Source organism: Naumovozyma castellii, chromosome 3, assembly GCF_000237345.1.
Source record: "Naumovozyma castellii chromosome 3, complete genome".
NCBI classification, from domain to species: Eukaryota; Fungi; Ascomycota; class Saccharomycetes; order Saccharomycetales; family Saccharomycetaceae; genus Naumovozyma; species Naumovozyma castellii.
The window spans coordinates 127,553-148,941 of record NC_016493.1 but is presented as its reverse complement, the minus strand read 5'-3'; the positions used below and the strand labels follow the sequence as shown (position 1 = coordinate 148,941).

Below are 21,389 nucleotides of genomic sequence, written 5' to 3'. Positions count from 1 at the left end.
AACATTCTTTTTAAATGGTAGTTTTCGACAATGCTTCAGCTAGATCATCTATCTTGGTTGCAGCCAATTCCTTTTCTAATGGTTCAATGTCAATTTCTTGGAAAGTTTCCTTATCATCTTCCTCTTCTTCCTCTTCTTCTTCTTCTTCATCACTATCTAATTCTTCCAAATCGTCCAATTCCATTTCTTCAAAACGTGCTTGCAAAACATCTAATGCCTCTGAATCTTCATCTAATCTATTCCCGTTTAATTCTAAAATTTGCAATTTTGGGAAATGATCATTTTCCAAAGCTGGAATTAATCTTTCCTCAATAGTATCCTGTTCAATTTCATTATATTCCAATTTCAATCTTTGTAAATTTTCAAACTTGTAATCTTGGAAAACTTTAAACACTTTATCAGCACCCTTCCCCTTCAATAAACAATCATTCAAATTTAACTCAACCAATGAATTTTGCCATTGAGGTAAATATTCAGTTAACAGAGTGGATGCCGTTTCAGTGAAAGTATTATCTTGTAAATCCAACACTTCCAATTTTTTATTATATTGTAACCCGTAATGCAACAAGTTCATTATCCCACGAGGTCTAATCCCATTCTGGTACAATTTCACCACTTTCAACCCATCACCATGATTTTTCAACCCTAATGCCAAATACAAAGAGGAACCATTCTCCAAACGATTTCTCCCGCAGATGAAAGTTTCCAACATGGGTTTCTTTTGTGTCTTTTTCAACTCAGCCAATTTGAAGAGTGCCTTCCCGATTCTTTCACCAGCGAAGGGACCCATCCCATTATTACTTAGGATCAAATGTTTCAAATGAACCGCTTGTGCGATATATGATTCCAGGGATTCGATGGTTCTCAAACCGAATGCATTATCTGACAAGTTCAATATTTCCAAATGAGGACATGTGAGTAGGACGGGCAATAAATGATGCAATGAGGCGACCACTTCGTCCACTAATCTCGAGGTGTATAGATCTGCGAAATTGATTTCTTGAATGTGCAATTTAATGGAGTCATGGGAGGAGATGAATTCAGAGAGAGCAAGAGAGGCTTCTGTTCCGAGAGTGTTACCTGAGAGGTCCAATTTGGTGATCTTGGTTAATTTGGCGAGATCATCCAAATGTGGTTGTATATCTTCTCTTGTGGTTAGTTTTAAGGCCTTGCTGGCTAGAGAAAAAGTTTCTGATTCCTTGTAGGAGGGAGTGAAGTTTAAAGAGGCCATTATCAGTGGTTTGTTCGGTATGTTTACGATGGTGATAACAGAATATTCTTTGTTACAATTTATTTAATTGTTTCAGCGGAAAAAAAAAAAAACAAGCAAAAAAAAACGTTTCAACATTATAAATGGTATATAAGGTCTATATATATGTGATAAACTACCACGGTGTGTGGTATATTAAGAATGTCATTATATCATGCAACAGTACGAAGAGCGGACGAAGCTATTTACTTCTTCTTTGGTCCGAATAAAGGTTGTCCAATATCCTTCCCTCTCAACTTGACACCCAAGGCTCTTTCCAATTTCCCCAAGACTTGTTGGTTTGGAATGGCTCTTGCAGATTCGTAGTCGTTAATGACAGTAGGTTTCTCGTTAATCTTGGTAGCGAGATCCTTTTGAGACAATTTCTTCTCGGTTCTGACCCTAGCGATCGTCTTCCCGACGTTGGCGTCTAGTTTCTTTGGCTTGACGATATCTGTCTCACGGTCGATCTTGGTCAATCTTTGGCCCTCGGAGTCTCCCTTTTGGTTTGTGGATCCGTACTTCTTGTCGACGGAGAGGACGAGACCTTGTCTTCTGGCGGCGTTGATTTGACCTTGAGTTCTGGCGACGTTGGCTCTTGGCCCAGACCCGCCGGCTCTGGCCTTTTGGCCGATAACAGTGTTGGTATCCCAGTCAGACATATTTGCTTGTTTAGTTTAGTTTGGTGTTGGTTAGCTGGTTGTAGTCAGTAGTAGAACGTAAAATGGCAAGGAGCTTTCTTCTTTTTGACGAATTTATTTGCCACCTGAAATCGATCAGTCACGTGCTGGCCGGGTAAGCGCAGCAAGATTCTATATTCAACAGTTATACTATACTATTCTATACTATACTGTACTGTACTCCACTATTCACTACAGATCTAGTTATAGTGTATGGAGTGTCATATCCATGACTCTTCGCCTGTGGTGCGTGTAATTGTCCCGACACAGTTGCTTCGCCTTCCCTATTTTCCAGAATTGTCGCAATTAGGTACATCTTCTTCCATCTTAATCAACCTCGATTAGCTCTTATCTTGTGCCATCACTTCCCTAACAGTTGCTTGCGTTATCTTATCCATCGTTATGTTACGACGACACATCAATAGTGACACGAAATTTCGCCTACTGAAAAAGTGAAAAATACAAACAACTAGCACTTCTCTATAACCACAGCACACAGCACAACCAAACACGCACACACATGACTACCACGACCACCACCACGCAGGAGGACACCCCCAGAGACGTCCGTCTTCTCCATCTGCTGCTTGCAGCGCAATCCATCCACCAATACGAGGACCAGGTGCCGCTCCAACTCATGGACTTTGCTCACCGCTACGCAAGAGGCATACTCAAGGATGCCATGGTATACAACGACCATTCTGCAGCAGGACCCTCCGATACGACGACAGGCAACACTACGTCCGCCACCGGTGGTGCCAAGGGCCTCACAGTGGAGGACATACGGCTCGCCATCGCTTCAAGAACGCAATACCAATTCAAACCCACCGCTCCAAAGGAACTACTACTACAATTGGCCCAGGAAAGAAACAAGAAATCATTGCCCCAAGTTATGGGCGCATGGGGGGTCCGTCTACCGCCAGAGAAGTACTGTTTGACCGCTAAGGACTGGACTTTGACCAAGGACGACCATACTAACGAGTGAAATAATGAGGCTTGTATCAATTTTTTTTTCAACGCTTCTTCTATACTGAAACTATATATATATATATATATTTAACTAGTACGTAATGAACAGCTATAATACTACCGTATACAAACAACAACACAAGGCAACAATACAATGCTACACGTATGGATATCGTTTGTGCTATTGCTGCCGCTCCTGGTCCAGTCCATAGACCTGGACGTCACCTCTAAGGACTCCATTTGCGCCGCTACAGCATTGATCCAGAAGGGGATGCTAGATTACTACGAAGGTGAAAGGTACGGTGGGGCCGTCGGGATGTTCCAGCCCCCTTACTATTGGTGGAATGGTGGGGTCGCCTTTGGTGGTATGCTAGAAAACATGTATCTTTGTGAAAATAACACGTTCGAATCACTATTAATGGATGCCCTCGTCGCTCAAACGGGGGACAACTACGACTATATCCCTTCTAATCAAAGTATGGTGGAGGGGAATGATGATCAAGGGGTCTGGGGGCTCACCATTATGGATGCCGTCGAGAGAAACTTCACTGCCCCAAATAAGAGTGGTGTCCCCGGTTGGTTAGCCATGGCTCAAGCCGTGTTTAATACTATGTATGCTCGTTGGGACCCTGACCATTGTGGTGGTGGGCTTAGATGGCAAATCTTTACGTGGAATAGTGGGTACAATTACAAGAATACCATTGCTAACGCGTGTTTGTTCCAAATGGCCGCCAGATTGGGCAGATACACGGGGAACCAAACTTATTTGGATGTAGCAGAGAAAGTGTTTGATTGGATGGTGGATATTAATTACATTGTTTTGAATGATAAGGCAAATGTGTTTGATGGTGCAGATATTGATGAAAATTGTACTGATATTACCACTTTGGAATGGACTTATAATCATGGTGTGGTTCTTGGTGGATGTGCTTACATGTACAATGCCACTAATGGATCATCCACTTGGGAAACAAGGGTGAACAAGATCCTAGCAGGTGCACAGGAGTACTTCTTCCAGGATAATGTCATGCTGGAAAGTGCATGTCAATCTTACAACACTTGTAATAATGATCAAAGATGTTTCAAGAGTATATTTTCTCGTATGCTGGGATTCACAAGTGTTCTGGCACCATTTACCGCAGAAACCATAGATCCATTGATAAAGGCAAGTGCAGAGGCCGCCGCTACATCATGTACTGGTGGTAAAGACGGTCATACGTGTGGGTTGGATTGGACCAAGGGTTCCAATGATGGTTATTATGGGTTGGGTGAACAAATGAACGCACTAGAAATAATGTCAAATCTATTGATTCATGATAGACCGGCTCCATTGACGGCAAACACAGGTGGAACATCAGAAGGTGATGCCAGCGCTGGTTTGAATTCAACAACAACGAACGTCTTGGAAAATAAATTGAAGATTACTCAAGGTGATAGAGCGGGAGCTGCCATTGTCACCGCCGTTATTCTAGGTATATTTGTTGGTGGTGCGGTTTGGATGTTATTTTAAATACCCCCATCTCTATGTATTTTATATTTATTAAACAAAGTACACTTACAGGACATTAAAGCAATCTTGGGTTTTGTTTTATTTTATTTTAGTATTTGATTCAGACATCATAATAGCATGACACCCAGACACCAAAGATTTCCAATGTTTAAGATGTTAGCTAGTATGGTAACGTTAGATTTACGTCCCAAAGGCATACTCTTGACATATATTAAGTGTCCAATAGGGTTAAATACCATACATCTTCCATTCTTGGTGGTATTGCAACGAGTATCTCAGAAATATGCCCAATAAGAAGCGCCATCATGCTGACCGGAGAGATGTATTCGGTAGAGACATATCATACTTAGCTAGTTGTCTCCCCAATCTGGATAATTTGAGGAGCATCGATCTCTATTCTCATGAACTGGAGAGTGGGTATAGTCCCCTTCATGTCACATTAAGAGAGGGTCACCTAAGGAAATCTTTCCAATTATTTAAAATATGGCAGGATGAAATGGAATATTTATCACATAAGTATGGTGGTCACGTACTTAACCAAATGGATCGTGAAGGACTCACACCATTAGAACTATACAATATAGAATTAAGGAGGTCAATAAGGAAATATCCCAAATTTATCGCTTACAATAAAGATAATATTCTAACTCGAAACGAAAGTCTTACCACTCTAATCACATGGGACAACGATGATGACAATATACCTTGGAAAATTAAATCTGATTTTATGAAGTTACCCATGGATAAGAACGAATTTCAATCCCAATACCAAAATGGTGGAACACATATACTTACTTTGGGGTCCAATATTCACTGTCAGTTAGGAACTGGTAATAAAGATAATAGACAGAAACTTTTTCAATTACACATTAATCAATTACAACATCACACAGATTTAACAAACTATAATCCAGTACGATTCAAAGATATTCTAATGACAAGGTACCATTCTATCCTCGTAACCACTGATAATAAGGTATATTCATGCGGGAATGGAACCCGAGGAAGATTAGGGAATCATAACACTGACAACGTTTCTCAAGCAAACTATGCGGAAATTATGGATCTTAATGACATTGATATAAATTTAGTTAGGACGAGTGATCACCATACATTACTGTTAGATGGTGAAAGTAATTTGTACTCATGGGGTTGGAATGGTTACAATCAATTAGGATACCCAACAAAGCAGCACAATGAGAACACTATCTTGGAAAATGTATGCAATCCTTCTCCTAAACGAATACCTTATTTTGAAAATATTAAATTGAAAATCATTGCATGTTCAAAAATCCATTCGTGTGCCGTTTCCCAGGATAATATGGTATATATTTGGGGGTTAAATGTGGGCCAAATGGGTAATAGTAAACCAAAACATATTACATCAAATATTCCGTACAAGAATTGGGAAGGATATATTGTACCGAAACCTTTAATAATAAATATGTCGCATTTGGTGGTTGTACAAGTGGTTTGTACCGAATTTGTTACTTTTATTAGAACTCAAGGAAATGTTTTGCATGTTTTGTCAAATTATTGCACAAGAACTTTCAAGATAGTACTTCCCAAGGCTCGCAGTTTCAACGAACTAGATGTGTTTGATCATTTTACGCCACGAGAAATACCAAGCAATGTTGTTGATATGAAATGTACCAACGCATATGGTAATAATATTGCATTCCAATATCAATGTGGTAGGATTGGAATTCTTAATACTAAAAAGGAATCACAAGAAATGTGGTCCAAATTTTCAAATAATCTACCAATTTCATTGGCATGGATACCGAACTGGAGATCACGAAACTGTCATACATTTAATGTAGGTTCAAATGGTGCTCTGATATTGTGCACTATTGCAGGCGAAGTATTCTCTAATTCAGCTTTAAATGGCTCTTTTGAAAAGATGTATAGCAGCAAGCTTACCTCCGGTAAATGTATCGATATTGCTTGTGACTCTGCGATGGATTCTATTATTATTCTGAAACAGGAAGGACAAAACACACCAGTTTTATATCCTATGGATGGTGTTATTAGTAATTTCTCACAGTATTCTCCCTTTTGCAGAACAAGTTATTCAAAAGATGATATTATGTATGGAGGTATCAGCCACCCATTTCAAAGGGATAGGTATTTGAGTAACAAAAAGAAGAAATCGTTGCACACAAGCTGGCGTAACGAGAATTTACCTCGAGTGGGAAAAGCGTATAATCTCAAAAAGGACAAAACGTTTGACGTTGAATTTGTCGATAAAGAGACAGGGGCTACGGTGGCATACTGCCATAAATTGGTGTTAAGTAGTCAATGCAAATCCTTTGTGAGATCCCTACACGAGGAAAACCAGTTTTCATTTAAAAACGTAAAAGTCTCATTAAGATTAAACTCAGATTTTGATCAGCGCGAATGGGTTATCCTCATTGAAAGAGAGCGAGATTATTTGGCTTTTAATGACGTTTTGAAGCAACTACTTCACTTTCTCTATACTAATGAGATACCATCAGAACAAAAAGCTTATTCTTTATTAGTGGAAATGATACATGGATCGCCTTATCGCTCAGCTTTACTTGACGCTACAAATTCTCTATTGTCAATGATTTTGGAACCTCCTAAGCAAGTAAAACAATACTCCTTTGAGAAACCGGATGTTGTTATTATATTAAAAGATGGTAAAATTCACGCACATTCCTTAATATTGAGAACAGGTTCTCTTTTCTTTTCAAATCTCCTACGAAGCAAATATGAAACTATTGATGAATCTGGTTGTGTTGAAGTTAACCTTCAGCACATCAATACAGATCATTTCACGTATCTACTTAAATATATCTATGGCACACAATATTGTGATATATTTAAAGGTTGTTTTACAGGAACATTTTCGGAAAACTTACAGAAATTACTGGACATCCTATCTATCACGGATGAGTTTTCCTTTGAATCATTCAAGTCATACCTTGAGGCAATAATTTCTAATTTTATCAATGGAGAAACAGTTATTCCCATATTGATAAACGCACACTATTCGGACTGTAAAGTACTGGTCTTGAATTGTACATTGTTTATTTGTACACATTTAGGGATACTCTTTGTTAGGGATAACTTACCCATAATTCATCAACATTTTACTACCATAATCTGGAATAATTTAGAAAACACACTGAGAGATTTGAAATCTCAGTCAACAAGTATAATTTCTCAATATTTAACGTGGTATAGAGATGATTCTATCCCGTGGTTGAATATTTTTAAAAGTAATTTACAGTATTTTAACGAGAATTTTATTTCAAAAAGTTCGAAATTCGAACCAGTATTTGACTTAAAACTTAAAAACATTAATACAAAGACTTCGATGGAAAATTCCAGGCGGCGATCATCAGTTCTTGAGACTCACAAGAATCCTCAATTAATCAAGAATCTAAATGTGAAACATCTACAAAATAATCAAAAAACTTCTGGCTCTGCAGGAACAAGTTCGGTCTGGGACAAGAATGAGCCAGGTTCTAGTGGAACTACAGATGAAGAATTTATACCAGTTAGTAAACGAGATAAGAAAAAAATTGGGGACTTGACCAAAAAAGTGCCAGAAACACTACATTCTAATCAGAGTGTTAATATATCACCAGCCAAGATTGTTTTACATCAATCGGACGTCAGCCCCGTGAATTTACCATCACTGCTGGTTCAGGGAAATGAGGAGAGGGAGACAGCCCCGGAAACAGACGTTAATAACAAAAAGGCAGGTATATTCAAAAAGTACTCTCAAAAAGAAAGAAAGCAGAATATTAGAAGCGAAATTACATCTGATAGAGAACCTGAAGGAAAACAGGTGTGGAAACACGATCGAATAACTAAAGAAAACCCAACTTCATCCAATACAAAAAAAAATTCGCTACCGTCATTATTAGATGATGATATTATAGATTTGAAAACTCCCAGAAAAAGAAAAGACAAATCAACATCTACGGTTGTAGGTGACGCCTCGCTTACAATCCAAGGTAATTCAGACAATGTTCGAACGCATCTTCCTTATAAATTAGCAAATTATGAATTACAAGATACTCTTGGAAGCCGCCCTACATCTGACGCCACTGAATTAGTGAAGAAACTGGAAGAGAAAGTAGCTGCGGAGGAGTTTGAAAAATGGTTTGCTGAAGAGAGTACAAGATTGCAAAAAACTTTGAATTCCAGCCACAAGAAGAAAAGAGGTAAAAGACAGTTGGGCAATGAATTGAAAATGATCTATGAAAGCTCTACAAAAATGCCGGATATAATATCGGGAGATAATCTCGATAAACCTAAAAGGAAGATCAAGGGGAAATTTCCAAGTAAACATAAAGGTAATAAAGTGCCTCTTTCAGATTTACTTTAGTGTTCAAATTTAAGCAAGCTAATATCTGTAATCTCTGAAAACTTTGGTGTGCGCTATTTTACATATTGGACTTGAAGTAATGAATGGGAAAATGGGATATTGATTGTTATATAAACGCAACCACATAAGAAAGAATCATTACCTATTTTAAATTCTTAGGAGGAGTATGTTCTATGCAAAAGTTCTATTATGCCATTATATATATATATATATATATTAATCAAATATCAGACGACCATCTGAGGTTACTTTGATCGCCTTTGATGATAAATTTATGTCCTTCACGTTACTTGCTCCGTCATTGTTTGGTCTGACCAACTCATTCCCCTCTGAAGTTTTGAGGTTTTTGCCCTCCCCATTTGAGTAGTTTGTATTCTTAAGTGCTGTCTGAGTAGTAACATCATTATTCTTATTATTTTTTTTGGTATTCGACTGTGGTCTGTTAACAGATACCCATCTCGGAATTGCTGCACGTTTTTGGGCATAAAATTCAATCATTTCCTTTTTGCTCAAAGCATCTTCAGCTGCTTTTGTACCTGCTAATTTCACATTTTGTGCTTCACCCCTTCCAAGGACTGTGCCATCACCTATCCTACATTCCACAATGGCGGTGGTACCACTAGGTTTGCCTATTGGCGATTGTACTGTTTTATAATGTAGGTTGAGGGCGGCGTAGCCTATCAATGAGTATAATAATCGTTTTGCGTTAACATCTTCACTCTGGGCTTGCGTCGCGTTGGCGATCTCGAATGATTTGTTCAGTTTCTCGATAACTGGTTCAGCTAGTTTTTGTAGCCACTTTCTGATCTTTGGTAAATTTTTCTTTGGATCCTCCTCCATTAAACCACCAATATATGCCTCAAAGGTGTCTGCAATCAATTTTTTATCTGTGTGAGCACTGTCATAAGTGAATGTATTACCAATTTTCAACCTTTTGTCAAATCCGTACATGAAAGACCATTTTTTTATGCAATCGTTTCTTACTAATTCCACTCTTAATCGTGATAATTCTCCTTCATTATAATGAGGAAATTTGTTGTATATGATCATAGTCATTACCGTGTTAAGAATAGAATCACCTAAAAATTCTAACCGTTCGTTGGTACCACCAACTTTATCTCTTATTGTTAAGAAATTTTTACTGTTAAGCATAGAACTATGAAGAAATACCCTTGCCCTTATAGCAGGATCTTTAATTTCAGGCATTTTTGGTATGCCTTGTTCCTCAGGTGAATTTGACTCATTCTTGGTTTCAGTAACAGGTGCTGGAACGTAATCATCCCCGTAATCGTCATCGTCATTGAGTGCGTCCAGTTCTGTATTATTTTGTTGGAGTGTAGGAGAGTAATCAGACAATTTATCAACATCATCATTTTCTAATCTACTTAGGATCGGAGATGACTTTGACGGGTTGTATTTTGAACTATAATTAACAATCTCATTTAAAAAGGGTTCTTTTTTTAGTTCCCCTATCGACTTTAATTCAGCTCCTAATTTCAGATATGGTCTTGAGAAGGCCTGCGTGATTGGTAAATCTAATGCACCTTGTATTTTCTTTGCTTGATTATAAAGCTTTAAATTAGGCGATAATTCCAGAATCGTCTTATATGATTCCAAAAACTTTGTGACAGCATGCTCAATTTGAACAGATTCAGCATATTTATAAGAAAACCCTGGTTTTGATGGCTCGCCCTTTTCCTTGCTAGCTAATGCTTGTTTGTTCTTATTGGTCTTCTTCTTTTTGGAAACATGGTCTAGTTCATTTTCTGATTTGTCTTCCTTTGTAGTTACCTTTTTTGAAGAGTTAGTTAGTTCTTCTTTCACTTTGTTTTCATTCACGGTCCCTTTTTGAATAAGACCAGACTCTTTGTTTTTTTTATGTTCTTCATTTTTTTCCGTTTTTAGGATATGATTCAATTCTCCTTTCAGATTTGCACTGTCCTCTTTTTTCTTACTCTTCTTTTTCTTCTTAGAGATATGGTCTGTTTCGTGTTCTGCTCTGTGTCCGTTTATTTTCTTCTTTTTAGAGGCACTATCTGATTTATCTGGCTCATGTTCCTCTTTACTTACCTTTGACTTTTTACTTTTCTTCTTCCTTTTTTTCTCAACGGTAGAGTCTCTTATTTTTGTTATAGAAGGGTCAAAAACTTCTTCTTCGTCTTGAGAACTATGTTTTCTTTTCTTACCTTTGGAAGCCTTCTTGTTGAGAGTGGCTACTGGGATCCCACTTTCAAGTAACGCCATTCTTTTCTTCTAGCTTTGATAAATGGCAACAGTTTATCTTAAAACAGGGATGCTTCTCTGTATATTATCAATTGATGTTTAGGAATCGTGTGCATTGTTCAATTTTATAGTATTGAAATTTTTTTCGATGAGCCTAAATTTGAAAAATTTCACAGCGCTTAAAATCCTGGTCAATGATCCATATGACGTTATTATGTATAAATGCTACTAGGTTAAGAACTATATTCAAGCACTATAATCTATAATATCAAAATTTGAAACTCTTAATGTCTTCTTCCTCTTCCTCCTTTTCCTTTTCCTTTTCATTTTCTTCTTCTCTTGCCCTTTGTGGTATAATCGGTGATTTCTCCGAAATGTTGGTATCACTATCTCCTGTTATTATATATGAAGGAGTTGCTGTAGCTGAGACTTCCCTTTCTTTTAAGACCTTATATAATTGCTTCGGTGATGTATTGGTGGTATTCTTTTCTCTTGGCACACCTGTATTTTCTTCAATCGTTCCAAATGGGGTCGTTGCGTCGGCATTCCTCCCTGTGTTAACCTCAGTAGATTTCTTGTCTATTAATTGGGTTTTCTCAAAGATTTTCTCCTCTTCTTCTTCTTCCCCTTCATCTTCAACGTCACTTTCTAAAGTATCAAAGGAAATAATCTGGCCAAAATAAGCGGTTTTTCTTTTAGTTCCTGCCACTGTAGTAAGCTTCCCATATACTCCATCCTTTAAATTGGAAATATCCCAATTTATGCCTGCGACTTTCATACCAGGATATGCTGGTGGCATGCCAATTTTTTGCATTTTTACACACCATGGTGGGAGCTGACCGTCTTGCAATTTCATGATGTCTCTCAGTTCTTTAGAAAGCTTCCCTGGTCTTTTGGTTTTAACAAGCTTCTTCCACTCAGTTTCCTCAGTTAAATTTCTATTTTCATAATACATATCCCCAAATGGCAAAAGAATACCAGGTTTCCAAGTAGATCCTAATTTAAAGAATATATCATGTAACTTTTTATAGTCAATATCTAATTGACCTAACTTTGGTTGTACCCTGGCTCTACTCATTTCTTTCAAAGATTTCTCCTTCTCATCCCCCTCAGCCCCTGACATATTTTCATTAGACGGTAAAGTTACTCTCATTTGTTCAATATCAGTTTGTTTTATAATATCGGGCAATTCGAAAGGTTTTTTTGTCAATAATGACCTCCCAGATAAATATTCTCTTTTCATTTGCCAATGCGATGGTACAGGGACCACATTTTTGGAAGTCTTTATTTTTGTTAAAAGATAAGGCGATGTAGAATCACAGTCGAACCATTCAATAAGTTGTGGATACGCCACGGAACTTTTCAGCTGTGATAAAGTAGGTTTCGAGATCTTACGTAGCTTATTTTTGGAAAGCTCCACCTTTGGTTTTTCATTAAGTGGTTTTTTATGCTCAATTATGATATGATTTAGATTTCGTTGTTCATTTGATTTTGATTCATTATTATCAGCTTCAGTCGGTGTTTCGAACTTCTTAAAGACGGAGGAAAATTGCTTTTCCAAGAACTCTTTATTGATGGAGTTGTTCGATGCGGTCTCCTTTTTAGATATCTTATTCTTATTCTTTGATTTCCTGTTTTTATTGGTGGTAATAACGTTAGCTCTTGAGTCTATCAGCTTTAAAAGCTCAATTTTGTCGGCATCTATTGTAGTAGGCTCCTTCTTCAAGCCTCTTTTTGATTTCCGAGCCATGATATGTTTTCTTGATTAGGTTATTTGGCCTTTGGTGGTCTTCTTTCGACTTGAATCTTGCACTGCTCTCTTTGAGTTTGCTGGTTTACGATGCCATATTGTTAGTTGTTATGTTAGGGTTTGAAATACATACTAGGCAAACTTAGGGTAAAAAATAAGGAGGGCTGTAGAGGCCCTGACATTTGTTGGCAGAAAATCTATGTCAGTAATCAAGCCATATACAAAGTGTTGATACTAGATATAAATTGAATCAAACTTGAGTGCCAATTTATGTATAATACAAGCAGACACCTAATTTCATTAAATTAACTTTGAGCCAATGTTTATTATGCTCAAACCTTTAAAAAATAAGTGTTACTTTCGTAGTAATAAAGAAGGTAGGGGGATTATGTTGGGGTATATTGGAAGTACATTTGCTTTCTTTATATGAAATAATCATTTACAACATATATACCTAGTAACATTTAACATTTTTTTGTTATATTCTTTCCTTCCTTTTCAAATGTGTTTGTCTTATTTAAAAACTTGACCAATTCTGAGTTGCAACGGTAAAATTAGGTCTGCTACTTAACCATTCTTACACAGCCTTTACTTCCTAAAAGAAAATAAGGTATTACAATTAAGATATTGTGTCCGACTGATCGTTACAAGCAAGAATTACTAATTCAATACAGTTTTCCACTTGCGTAAACTGCCTACCACGCTTATTTGTTTTAATAATAACGCTAAGTTTTTTGGTTGATATTCAAATGTATTAAGATCACATTCTTTTTGTTTGTTGTAAATATTTGTTTCTTCAAATCCAGTATAGTGGTTATTTTTCCTGAGTTTCCCCCTTAGTGATATACGCATTTTCATAAAATATTTCTTCACAAAAGAATAATTCCTGAGTCCCAAGTAATATTTATATATATTCTACTTAAATACAAAATGTATCCAGCCTTTGGACAATCTTGATTTATGGTTTTAGGATAACTGGTTTTGGAAAACTATCTGGTACACACTTTTTTTCTTTGTCGAGCCAATATTTTATATATTTCTTATATAGAAAAGAGCAAGTTTTACCTAGCAAAGCTGAGGAGTAACAGATATTCTTTCGACTCTTACTCTTCTATTCTTCTAGTAAAGATTTTAACCCTTCTGTCCCAGTTGCTGGGGCGGACTCATTCTTTGAATTTATCTCAAAGCTAGTTTAACTGACGTACTGAAAAAGTGTATACTTACATTGGGGTAGTATATTGAAAATATTTTCTAACGGGGCTTCCACCCTCCATTCTTTATAGCTTGTTAGTATATTTTTTCACATCTCAATCTCCAATTCCCATATTTTAGTAAAGAGAAAAGCTTTCAAATCAGCAACTTATTAATCATCGATATCCAACGTTAGACCTAGTAACCCAAAAGGTGAAAATTCTGTATAGGTGATAGGAAAAAAGTATTTTATATTTACCTCGGTTAATTCGGTAAGAATATATCAGTAGAAAAGAAGTCAGAGAGTAATCCGCTGACTTAAGCACAAAATTGTGACACTCAACTTACAGCTTACTTAATCACCATTGGTAACCGAGACATGAAAACAAAAGCTAATAGTTAATCACACGTGACCATAGATGTCCGAAAGCAGGCAATTAGCAACATTGGCAGCTCTTTTCATTTTAAGTTGTTGGCTGCTTTTGTAGTTGAGACGTATTTATTGTACAAATATTCCCCTTACTAAGGTTTATCTGAAATAATATCCATAATAGGAAGAACACAGATGACGAGTGATCTAAGAAATATGACATTTATTACCATTAATATTACGCTTTTCATTTTCGCTTTATTAAAGGGAGTATCAGCAGATTCTACCCAATTCTGTACTACAAATTGGAAAGATAACTGGCCTAGCTCCAACTCATTGGCAGTAACTCCTCATAATGGTTTATTGCAACTTTCAGATGAAGGTATTGGCTGCTCCAATATTCTAACGGACGATGGTAAATTGCGTTTTCCAGTTCAAAGTGGGGAGACAGGTTACGCAGTGGCTTTAGGAAACGGTAGTTTTGCTACTGGTTCTGAAGCTGATGCTTCGTCTGGCTGGTATATTGAAGGAGCTCAATTATACTATAACAACAGCAATGTATTTTATGTTATTCCAACATCCGATTCTGACCATTCCATTCTTTCCAGAAGTAGTTTTAATAATACCCAAGAAACCCAATTATATGTGAAAGGTACCTCTGGTAACAATATAACAAGTTTCCATCCTACCAATGGATCCGCAGTTGGTAACATTACTGCAGGTGGAAACACAACCTCCTCCAGCGTCATACCTCAGCAAAGTAGTAAAAATGGATCACCTAAAATTGTTCCATTTTTCGGTCCTCTTGCCGCAATTTTGCTAATTTTGTAGAAATATTTGAGGTAGTCATTGCTAGAATGGAGGTTAGTGTATGGAAGGTCCAACAATTCAGTACAATGCGTTTTATGTTTTTTTCTTCTGTTTATAGACTATATGTAAATAATATAACACTTCATTACGTAGTTTCGTCCCATTTCAATTTTGGTGTCAAAAGTTTTTCGTAATTAAGAAAGGAAGAACAAACAAAAAATGTCCCAAAAATACGTAGAGAAATAAAATGTCCCTCAATTAGTAATCAATTAACCAGATTGGGAAAGTTCGATGAAGTAAGAGTAGAACTGAAAAGACTTATCGCTTGGAACTTGCATTAAAAGGGGGCAGTTTCGTACAATTTATATTTTATATTTTCCTTACGTAGAAAACAACAAACTTTACCTAGAAAATCCGAACAATAACTACGGTTTTCTTCTCTTTATCCTTACGCTGTCTCATCATATCCAATTGATTCTAACCTGTCAATTGCTGACGCGGACGCATCTTTGAGTATATCTCAAAAAACTCCGCATTCTGATCAGCTGACTAAAAAAAAATATTAAATCACAATGGAAATAACGTTGGCAAACTTTTTTGGGAGAATATCAAAATAATCAAAAGATGTGTATTTCACTTCACTTACTTCCACGTAGTTGCTGTTTTTGTTTACTTCAAATTTTTAAAGGAGACGATGAAGGATGTCCCGAACAATAATCCATAGAACAAAATTGATTAACCAGAAAGATCTTTTTAATGAGACAATCTCTTTAAGGGACAACAAGAAGTTGGATTTCGATGAAAAAAGTCATGTCCAATTTTATTTTCAAGATGCTTCCAATGATGATATCCTATTTTGTTTCGACACTTGTGTTTGGTCCAGTGAGGAAGTATCTTCCAAATTTACGTTTCAAAAAAAGTTTGCAATCATCTATTACAGAGGATGGTTGGTATATCTCTAGGTAGAATACAAAGAAAATAGATTCTGATGCACACATGATCTACTATTCAATAAATGCGAGATCGGCTGCCTTGATTTATCCGGTACTGATTATTTCCAAAAATTATCCCTTATCTCTTCTCGCAACATTCGAATATAAACGACATGAAAGTTTCCAGTAGACAAAACGGCAAAGAATCCAATTATGTCTGTAATATGAGCTCTTTCACGGAAAAAACGAATTCAGGTGCTAAAAATCAAGAGTCTAATTAGAAAAAACCACTTCTGGGTTCGTTTATAGTAGCTTTCCTAGGTAATGGTGAGTTTTAAGCGTTAACGTTATAGGAAAATATTGGGTTAGATTAATGAATTACTGGCAAGAGATAGTTGTTATTTGGTTAAATAGTAATTCAACTAAATAACAACTAGTAAAAATCACATTCAAGACTGCTGAAGCAAATTCGCGAGAACAAAATTGCTCAGGAAATGAATACGAAATAAACACGAAATGTCATCCGAAATACCAGAAATTTCCATTGCAATTTTCCAGGTGAAAATTCCCACGCGAATTTCATAACGACTAAAATAAATTATTCAATATAGTCTCTCTGTGATACACTCACCATATGTTTTATTTATAGTCAATTTGTTTCATTTAACATTAATCTTAATAATTATTACCAAATTCTATATTACCAACCCATCGGCTCAACGGAACTCAATAATTTTCAGTACCAATAACCCCAGGTATAAAGATCACTTTTGTCCCAACTTTGAATCTTTTCTAATAACTAAATCAAACCTTCAAAGTAACTAAAGAATTTAGTTTTTAGTACCAAACATCATATTCAAAAGAAAAATGTCATCAACAGCTGTACAACCGCAATCACCAAAGAAAAGATCAATCAACTTTTCCAACATCATCCTTGGTGCCACCATCAACATGGCCGAGGTCACCTCATTGGGTCAACCATTAGAGGTCGTCAAGACTACAATGGCTGCCAACAGAAATTTGAATTTCGTCAATTCCATGAAGTACGTATGGTCTCGTGGTGGTATCGTTGGTTTCTATCAAGGTTTAATTCCATGGGCTTGGATTGAAGCATCAACTAAAGGTGCCGTCTTGCTTTTCGTTTCTGCTGAATCTGAATACAGATTTAAATTATTGGGAATGGGTAATTTCACTTCTGGTATACTGGGAGGTGTCCTTGGTGGTGTCACACAATCTTATTTGACTATGGGGTTCTGTACATGTATGAAGACTGTGGAAATTACTAGATTGAAATCTGCCAGCGCTGGTGCTCCCGTTCAATCATCTTGGAATGTATTCAGATCAATTTATGCTAAGGAAGGTTTGAGAGGTATCTATAAAGGTGTTAACGCCGTTGCCATTAGACAAATGACTAACTGGGGGTCTCGTTTCGGGTTTTCAAGATTAGTGGAAGATTGGGTAAGAAAGGCTACGGGAAAGACTAAGCCTGAAGATAGATTAAATGCATGGGAAAAGATTGGTGCTACCGCTGTAGGTGGTGGGTTGAGTGCCTGGAATCAACCTATTGAAGTTATTAGAGTAGAAATGCAATCAAAGAAGGAGGATCCAAATAGACCAAAGAATCTTACTGTGGCTAAGACATTTAAATATATAATGAAGACCAATGGTGTCAAGGGTCTGTATCGTGGTGTCACTCCAAGAATTGGGTTGGGTATCTGGCAAACGGTGTTTATGGTCGGATTTGGTGATATGGCAAAGGATTTTGTCGCCAAAATGACTGGTGAAGCTCCAACCGCTAAACACTAAGAGTAATTTGATTTACTCTTTGTAAGTTGACTATTATATTTTTGTATATTAGATAGATGTGAAGAAAATTACACTGGTAGTTTATACCTAAGGTTTACTTACTTTAAATATTTCTTTTAGATTGATGATTTAATTATTAATGTTTTTGATGTTTATTAGAATCTACAAAACTGATTATACAAAAAACGCATTGGAAAGGGACACTGAAAAAAGATATACCAGACAAATTGTTTAGTAGAAAGTAGATGGTCTCTTGTAAGAGAAAGTCTTGGTAGACTTTTGGACTCTGTGTGGTAATGGGAACTTCAAATCCTTGGTCAAGAATTGCTTAACGTATTGTCTCTTGACATCAGCAGTCTTTTCAATTTCAGCAACCTTTAAGATGTGAATAGATCTGAATCTAGTTCTGTGTCTAGCAGCCATATCTTGGTACAAAGTTTCAACGGCAGCAACTCTGGTGACGTCTCTGATTTCCTTGTACATGTTATGGGTACCGGATCTAGAATCGTATCTAACCCAAACACCGAAGTTCTTAACCTTGGTTGGGTGAGCTTCGTGAATTTGGTTAATGGAAACAACTTCACCGGAAGCCTTCTTAACCTTGTGCAACTTTTGCAAGAAGTACCAGTAACGAGACTTGGCAACAACTTCATTCTTGGCAAAGATTCTCATTCTGAACAACTTTGGTTCTGGAACGGATTCAGTTGGTAAACGACGACCAATGACTTGGTATTCCTTGTAGTTAGCCACTGCAAAAAGGGAAAAATCATAAAATGATTATTCATTATTGTTAGTAAAAATTGTCCATAAAAATGCAGAAATTTCTGATCGTCTGTTAAGCTTCAATGAATAACCATATAATATTGTTCATCATTTCTTCTTATCTTATTTTATCGTTCATATAATAAAGTACTTATTCCTGAATTCAATAGCATTCTTGTCTGTTCTGCTTCCATCAAAGGTATCTCAATTTGTGGATGGTTCTAATAAAGAGAATAAAGAACATTTTTATCTCCATCTCATAGTTTCGATGTTCAGTTGTCATTATATTCTTTTTCCATAATATATTGATAAATAATCTTCTTTTCCATGTTCTCATTATTCTGGCAAATATTCATTTGTTCCCATTTCGATCAGAATGTCATTAGTTCTACTCACTTTTTCTTTACTTTGATTCCACTAATTCAGGCTTCTTCTGCAAACGCACTATACGAATCAGTACAAGATTCTTTTGAACTTGTTTTACTGCTGATATGGATTCTGCGCCTGTTCCACCGTCTAGGTGAGACGGTCTAACCCTGCTGAGTGAGTGTCCGGAATTGCAACGAGATCCATCATGATTCAACTCCCCGCTAGGCGGAAGCGTCAAACCAGGCCGAAGGGAGTGTCTACTGGACTGTAGGCTGGAAGGTTGACTCCCAGTAGGACTGGTTCTGTCTAGAACTTTCTTGGTTAGGCTAGCAAGCTCATGGTCCTCCCTGGAGGTTTTGATGGGGACTTACCTATTTTGAAATTTCACACCGCGTCTTGTCGAAAAACGCAAAAAGCTAAAAAAGACATTAAAATATTTCAATAAATGTAAGGAGTTTTGAAAATGTCCGGGTGTTAATGGTCTAATATATTTAAACAATTGGTGAAGGTATACATGACGAGTAAGAAGACCAATAATCATTTACGTTAAGTATTAGTATAAATAAATGCATAGTTGTGAACAAAGTCAAAAATAAATTTATATATCGTCGTTAAATGTTCATTATGTCTGGGAGTCGCAAGTCGTTCCATAAACAGGAGTTGAAGAAGCATTGTTTGAACTCTTGCTGGTAGTTGGGAGGCTGGGTGGTTGAAATTCATTAGAACCACCTGCAATCATGGAGAATCTTCTTCTAATTTCTGGGCCAACATTTCCTGAGACAAATTCAGGTTGAACTGTAGCAGAATGAATACCAAAATTATGGAAGATATTTCTAATCAATCTTGCAGAATCCATGTAGTTTTCTGGTGTTAGATCTACCTCAACATGAATTGATGCAATATAAATAGATTCGTTCAGGTTCCAAATATGGAAATCATGGACAGCAACAACACCTGGAATTTTTAATATTTCTTTTTCTAATTCATCAGCTGAAATCGTAGAAGGAGTGGCTTGCAACAATATTCTTGAAGCCTTACGTGACAATGGGAGTGCTGAAGAAAAGATAATGACCGTAATTACAAGTGAAACCAAGGGATCTGAATAGAATCTCCATGAGTAATCTGTCTTCCAGATAAATAATGCAGCAGCGATAACACCAATATTACCCAAAGCGTCACCCATAACATGAAGGAAGACACCATGCATATTCAAAGATCCATGAGATGCTTTTGGTTTTGCCTTCTTCTTCTTCAAAAGTGGAGTTTGTGCGGACTCCAAACTGACACTCATTCTATTGACAACTCTATCTGGCATTATATTTGTGACACTTTCATTTGAATCGTTCATATCTGACACAGAGCAGGGTGCGCTTGTTTCACCTTCTTCTTCCAATGGGTCTAGCGATTCGGCATGTGAATGTGTATGTCCAGTTTCTAAATCGGTAGGATGTTCATGTTCATCAAGTGCACCGTGGGAGTGACCATGATCATGGAATAATATAATACCGACAAAATTAGATATCAAACCGGCAAACCCAACATACATAACCAATTTGGGATTTTGAATTTCTTGAGGTTGAAGTAGTCTTTGAAGTGCTTCAATAAAAATGGAAAAACATAATGCGATCAAAAAAACGGCATTAACTAAAGCACCCAGAATTTCAGCTCTTTTCCAGCCGTATGTATATTTAGAATCTGGATTACGTTCCTTAGCAACTTTAACAGCCCATAAGGCCACCAATAAAGAGAAAATATCATTTAACATATGGAACGAATCTGCAATAAGGGCTAATGAATGTGACATGTAACCGATGGTTATTTCTAAGAAGAAGAACACAGAATCTAGCGTCAGTAGAGAAACCAATCTCAGCTCTTTCCCTGATATCATCTTGAATTTTTATTCTTGCGCTATTATATGTCCTGTTATCTTTATATTTCTAACCCTTTAAGAGCGGTTGTATTTGTTCAAGACTCAAGATTCATTAAATGCTTTATATAGAAATTTTTAAGGGGTTTGAATTTTTCAATTTTCATTTTTTTTCCCAAAAGTTTAAACTACGTTGCCATGGAAAAAACAGCGAAGTTTAACTTTGAAGACAATAAGACTACACTACATTGCAGGACTACGATACTCTAAAGAGCTTGGTGTCTCTAGAATTAGGGGATTGTTGCTGTTAGGTCCATATTCATCATTCTAAGCAGTGGCATATATGCTCAAGGCTAAAAGTCGAATGCAGTACAAGTTGGTAAGCATATGATGATCGATTGTAAACAGGGTGTACAAGCAAGGGTACTATGAGATTATATGGTAAATGAAACTTGAATTTACACTAAGAACTTTGTTGTCACTAGTAATCTCGTCAGAGGAATTCCATTGGGGACTCGAAATTACGTAATTCGAGTGG

General features: G+C 36.7%; 10 protein-coding genes across 10 annotated transcripts; 4 read left to right on the top strand and 6 right to left on the bottom strand.

The window, feature by feature from the left end:
* Nucleotides 1–10: 10 nt before the first annotated feature.
* Nucleotides 11–1,231, bottom strand: RNA1 (GTPase-activating protein RNA1; the record flags this gene model as incomplete). The annotated part of the gene is made up of 1 exon (XM_003675393.1): nt 11–1,231. One exon carries the CDS (start codon nt 1,229–1,231, stop codon nt 11–13), a length of 1,221 nt encoding a protein of 406 aa, XP_003675441.1.
* A 224-nt stretch (nt 1,232–1,455) lies between these two features.
* Nucleotides 1,456–1,911, bottom strand: MBF1 (multiprotein-bridging factor 1; the record flags this gene model as incomplete). The annotated part of the gene is made up of 1 exon (XM_003675392.1): nt 1,456–1,911. One exon carries the CDS (start codon nt 1,909–1,911, stop codon nt 1,456–1,458), a length of 456 nt encoding a protein of 151 aa, XP_003675440.1.
* Nucleotides 1,912–2,449: 538 nt separating this feature from the next.
* Nucleotides 2,450–2,914, top strand: TAF9 (chromatin modification protein; the record flags this gene model as incomplete). Its single annotated transcript, XM_003675391.1, has 1 exon — nt 2,450–2,914. One exon carries the CDS (start codon nt 2,450–2,452, stop codon nt 2,912–2,914), a length of 465 nt encoding a protein of 154 aa, XP_003675439.1.
* Nucleotides 2,915–4,691: 1,777 nt separating this feature from the next.
* NCAS0C00800 (uncharacterized protein) lies at nt 4,692–8,771 on the top strand (the record flags this gene model as incomplete). Its single annotated transcript, XM_003675390.1, has 1 exon — nt 4,692–8,771. One exon carries the CDS (start codon nt 4,692–4,694, stop codon nt 8,769–8,771), a length of 4,080 nt encoding a protein of 1,359 aa, XP_003675438.1.
* A 216-nt stretch (nt 8,772–8,987) lies between these two features.
* Nucleotides 8,988–11,015, bottom strand: RNT1 (ribonuclease III; the record flags this gene model as incomplete). The annotated part of the gene is made up of 1 exon (XM_003675389.1): nt 8,988–11,015. The coding sequence occupies one exon, from the start codon at nt 11,013–11,015 to the stop codon at nt 8,988–8,990; it is 2,028 nt and encodes a 675-aa protein (XP_003675437.1).
* A 247-nt stretch (nt 11,016–11,262) lies between these two features.
* Nucleotides 11,263–12,744, bottom strand: CUS1 (U2 snRNP complex subunit CUS1; the record flags this gene model as incomplete). Its single annotated transcript, XM_003675388.1, has 1 exon — nt 11,263–12,744. The coding sequence occupies one exon, from the start codon at nt 12,742–12,744 to the stop codon at nt 11,263–11,265; it is 1,482 nt and encodes a 493-aa protein (XP_003675436.1).
* A 1,756-nt stretch (nt 12,745–14,500) lies between these two features.
* On the top strand, nt 14,501–15,136 carry NCAS0C00770 (uncharacterized protein; the record flags this gene model as incomplete). The annotated part of the gene is made up of 1 exon (XM_003675387.1): nt 14,501–15,136. One exon carries the CDS (start codon nt 14,501–14,503, stop codon nt 15,134–15,136), a length of 636 nt encoding a protein of 211 aa, XP_003675435.1.
* Nucleotides 15,137–16,914: 1,778 nt separating this feature from the next.
* On the top strand, nt 16,915–17,853 carry YHM2 (Yhm2p; the record flags this gene model as incomplete). The annotated part of the gene is made up of 1 exon (XM_003675386.1): nt 16,915–17,853. One exon carries the CDS (start codon nt 16,915–16,917, stop codon nt 17,851–17,853), a length of 939 nt encoding a protein of 312 aa, XP_003675434.1.
* Nucleotides 17,854–18,084: 231 nt separating this feature from the next.
* On the bottom strand, nt 18,085–18,525 carry RPL20A (60S ribosomal protein eL20; the record flags this gene model as incomplete). Its single annotated transcript, XM_003675385.1, has 1 exon — nt 18,085–18,525. One exon carries the CDS (start codon nt 18,523–18,525, stop codon nt 18,085–18,087), a length of 441 nt encoding a protein of 146 aa, XP_003675433.1.
* A 1,081-nt stretch (nt 18,526–19,606) lies between these two features.
* On the bottom strand, nt 19,607–20,872 carry ZRC1 (Zn(2+) transporter ZRC1; the record flags this gene model as incomplete). The annotated part of the gene is made up of 1 exon (XM_003675384.1): nt 19,607–20,872. One exon carries the CDS (start codon nt 20,870–20,872, stop codon nt 19,607–19,609), a length of 1,266 nt encoding a protein of 421 aa, XP_003675432.1.
* Nucleotides 20,873–21,389: the final 517 nt, after the last annotated feature.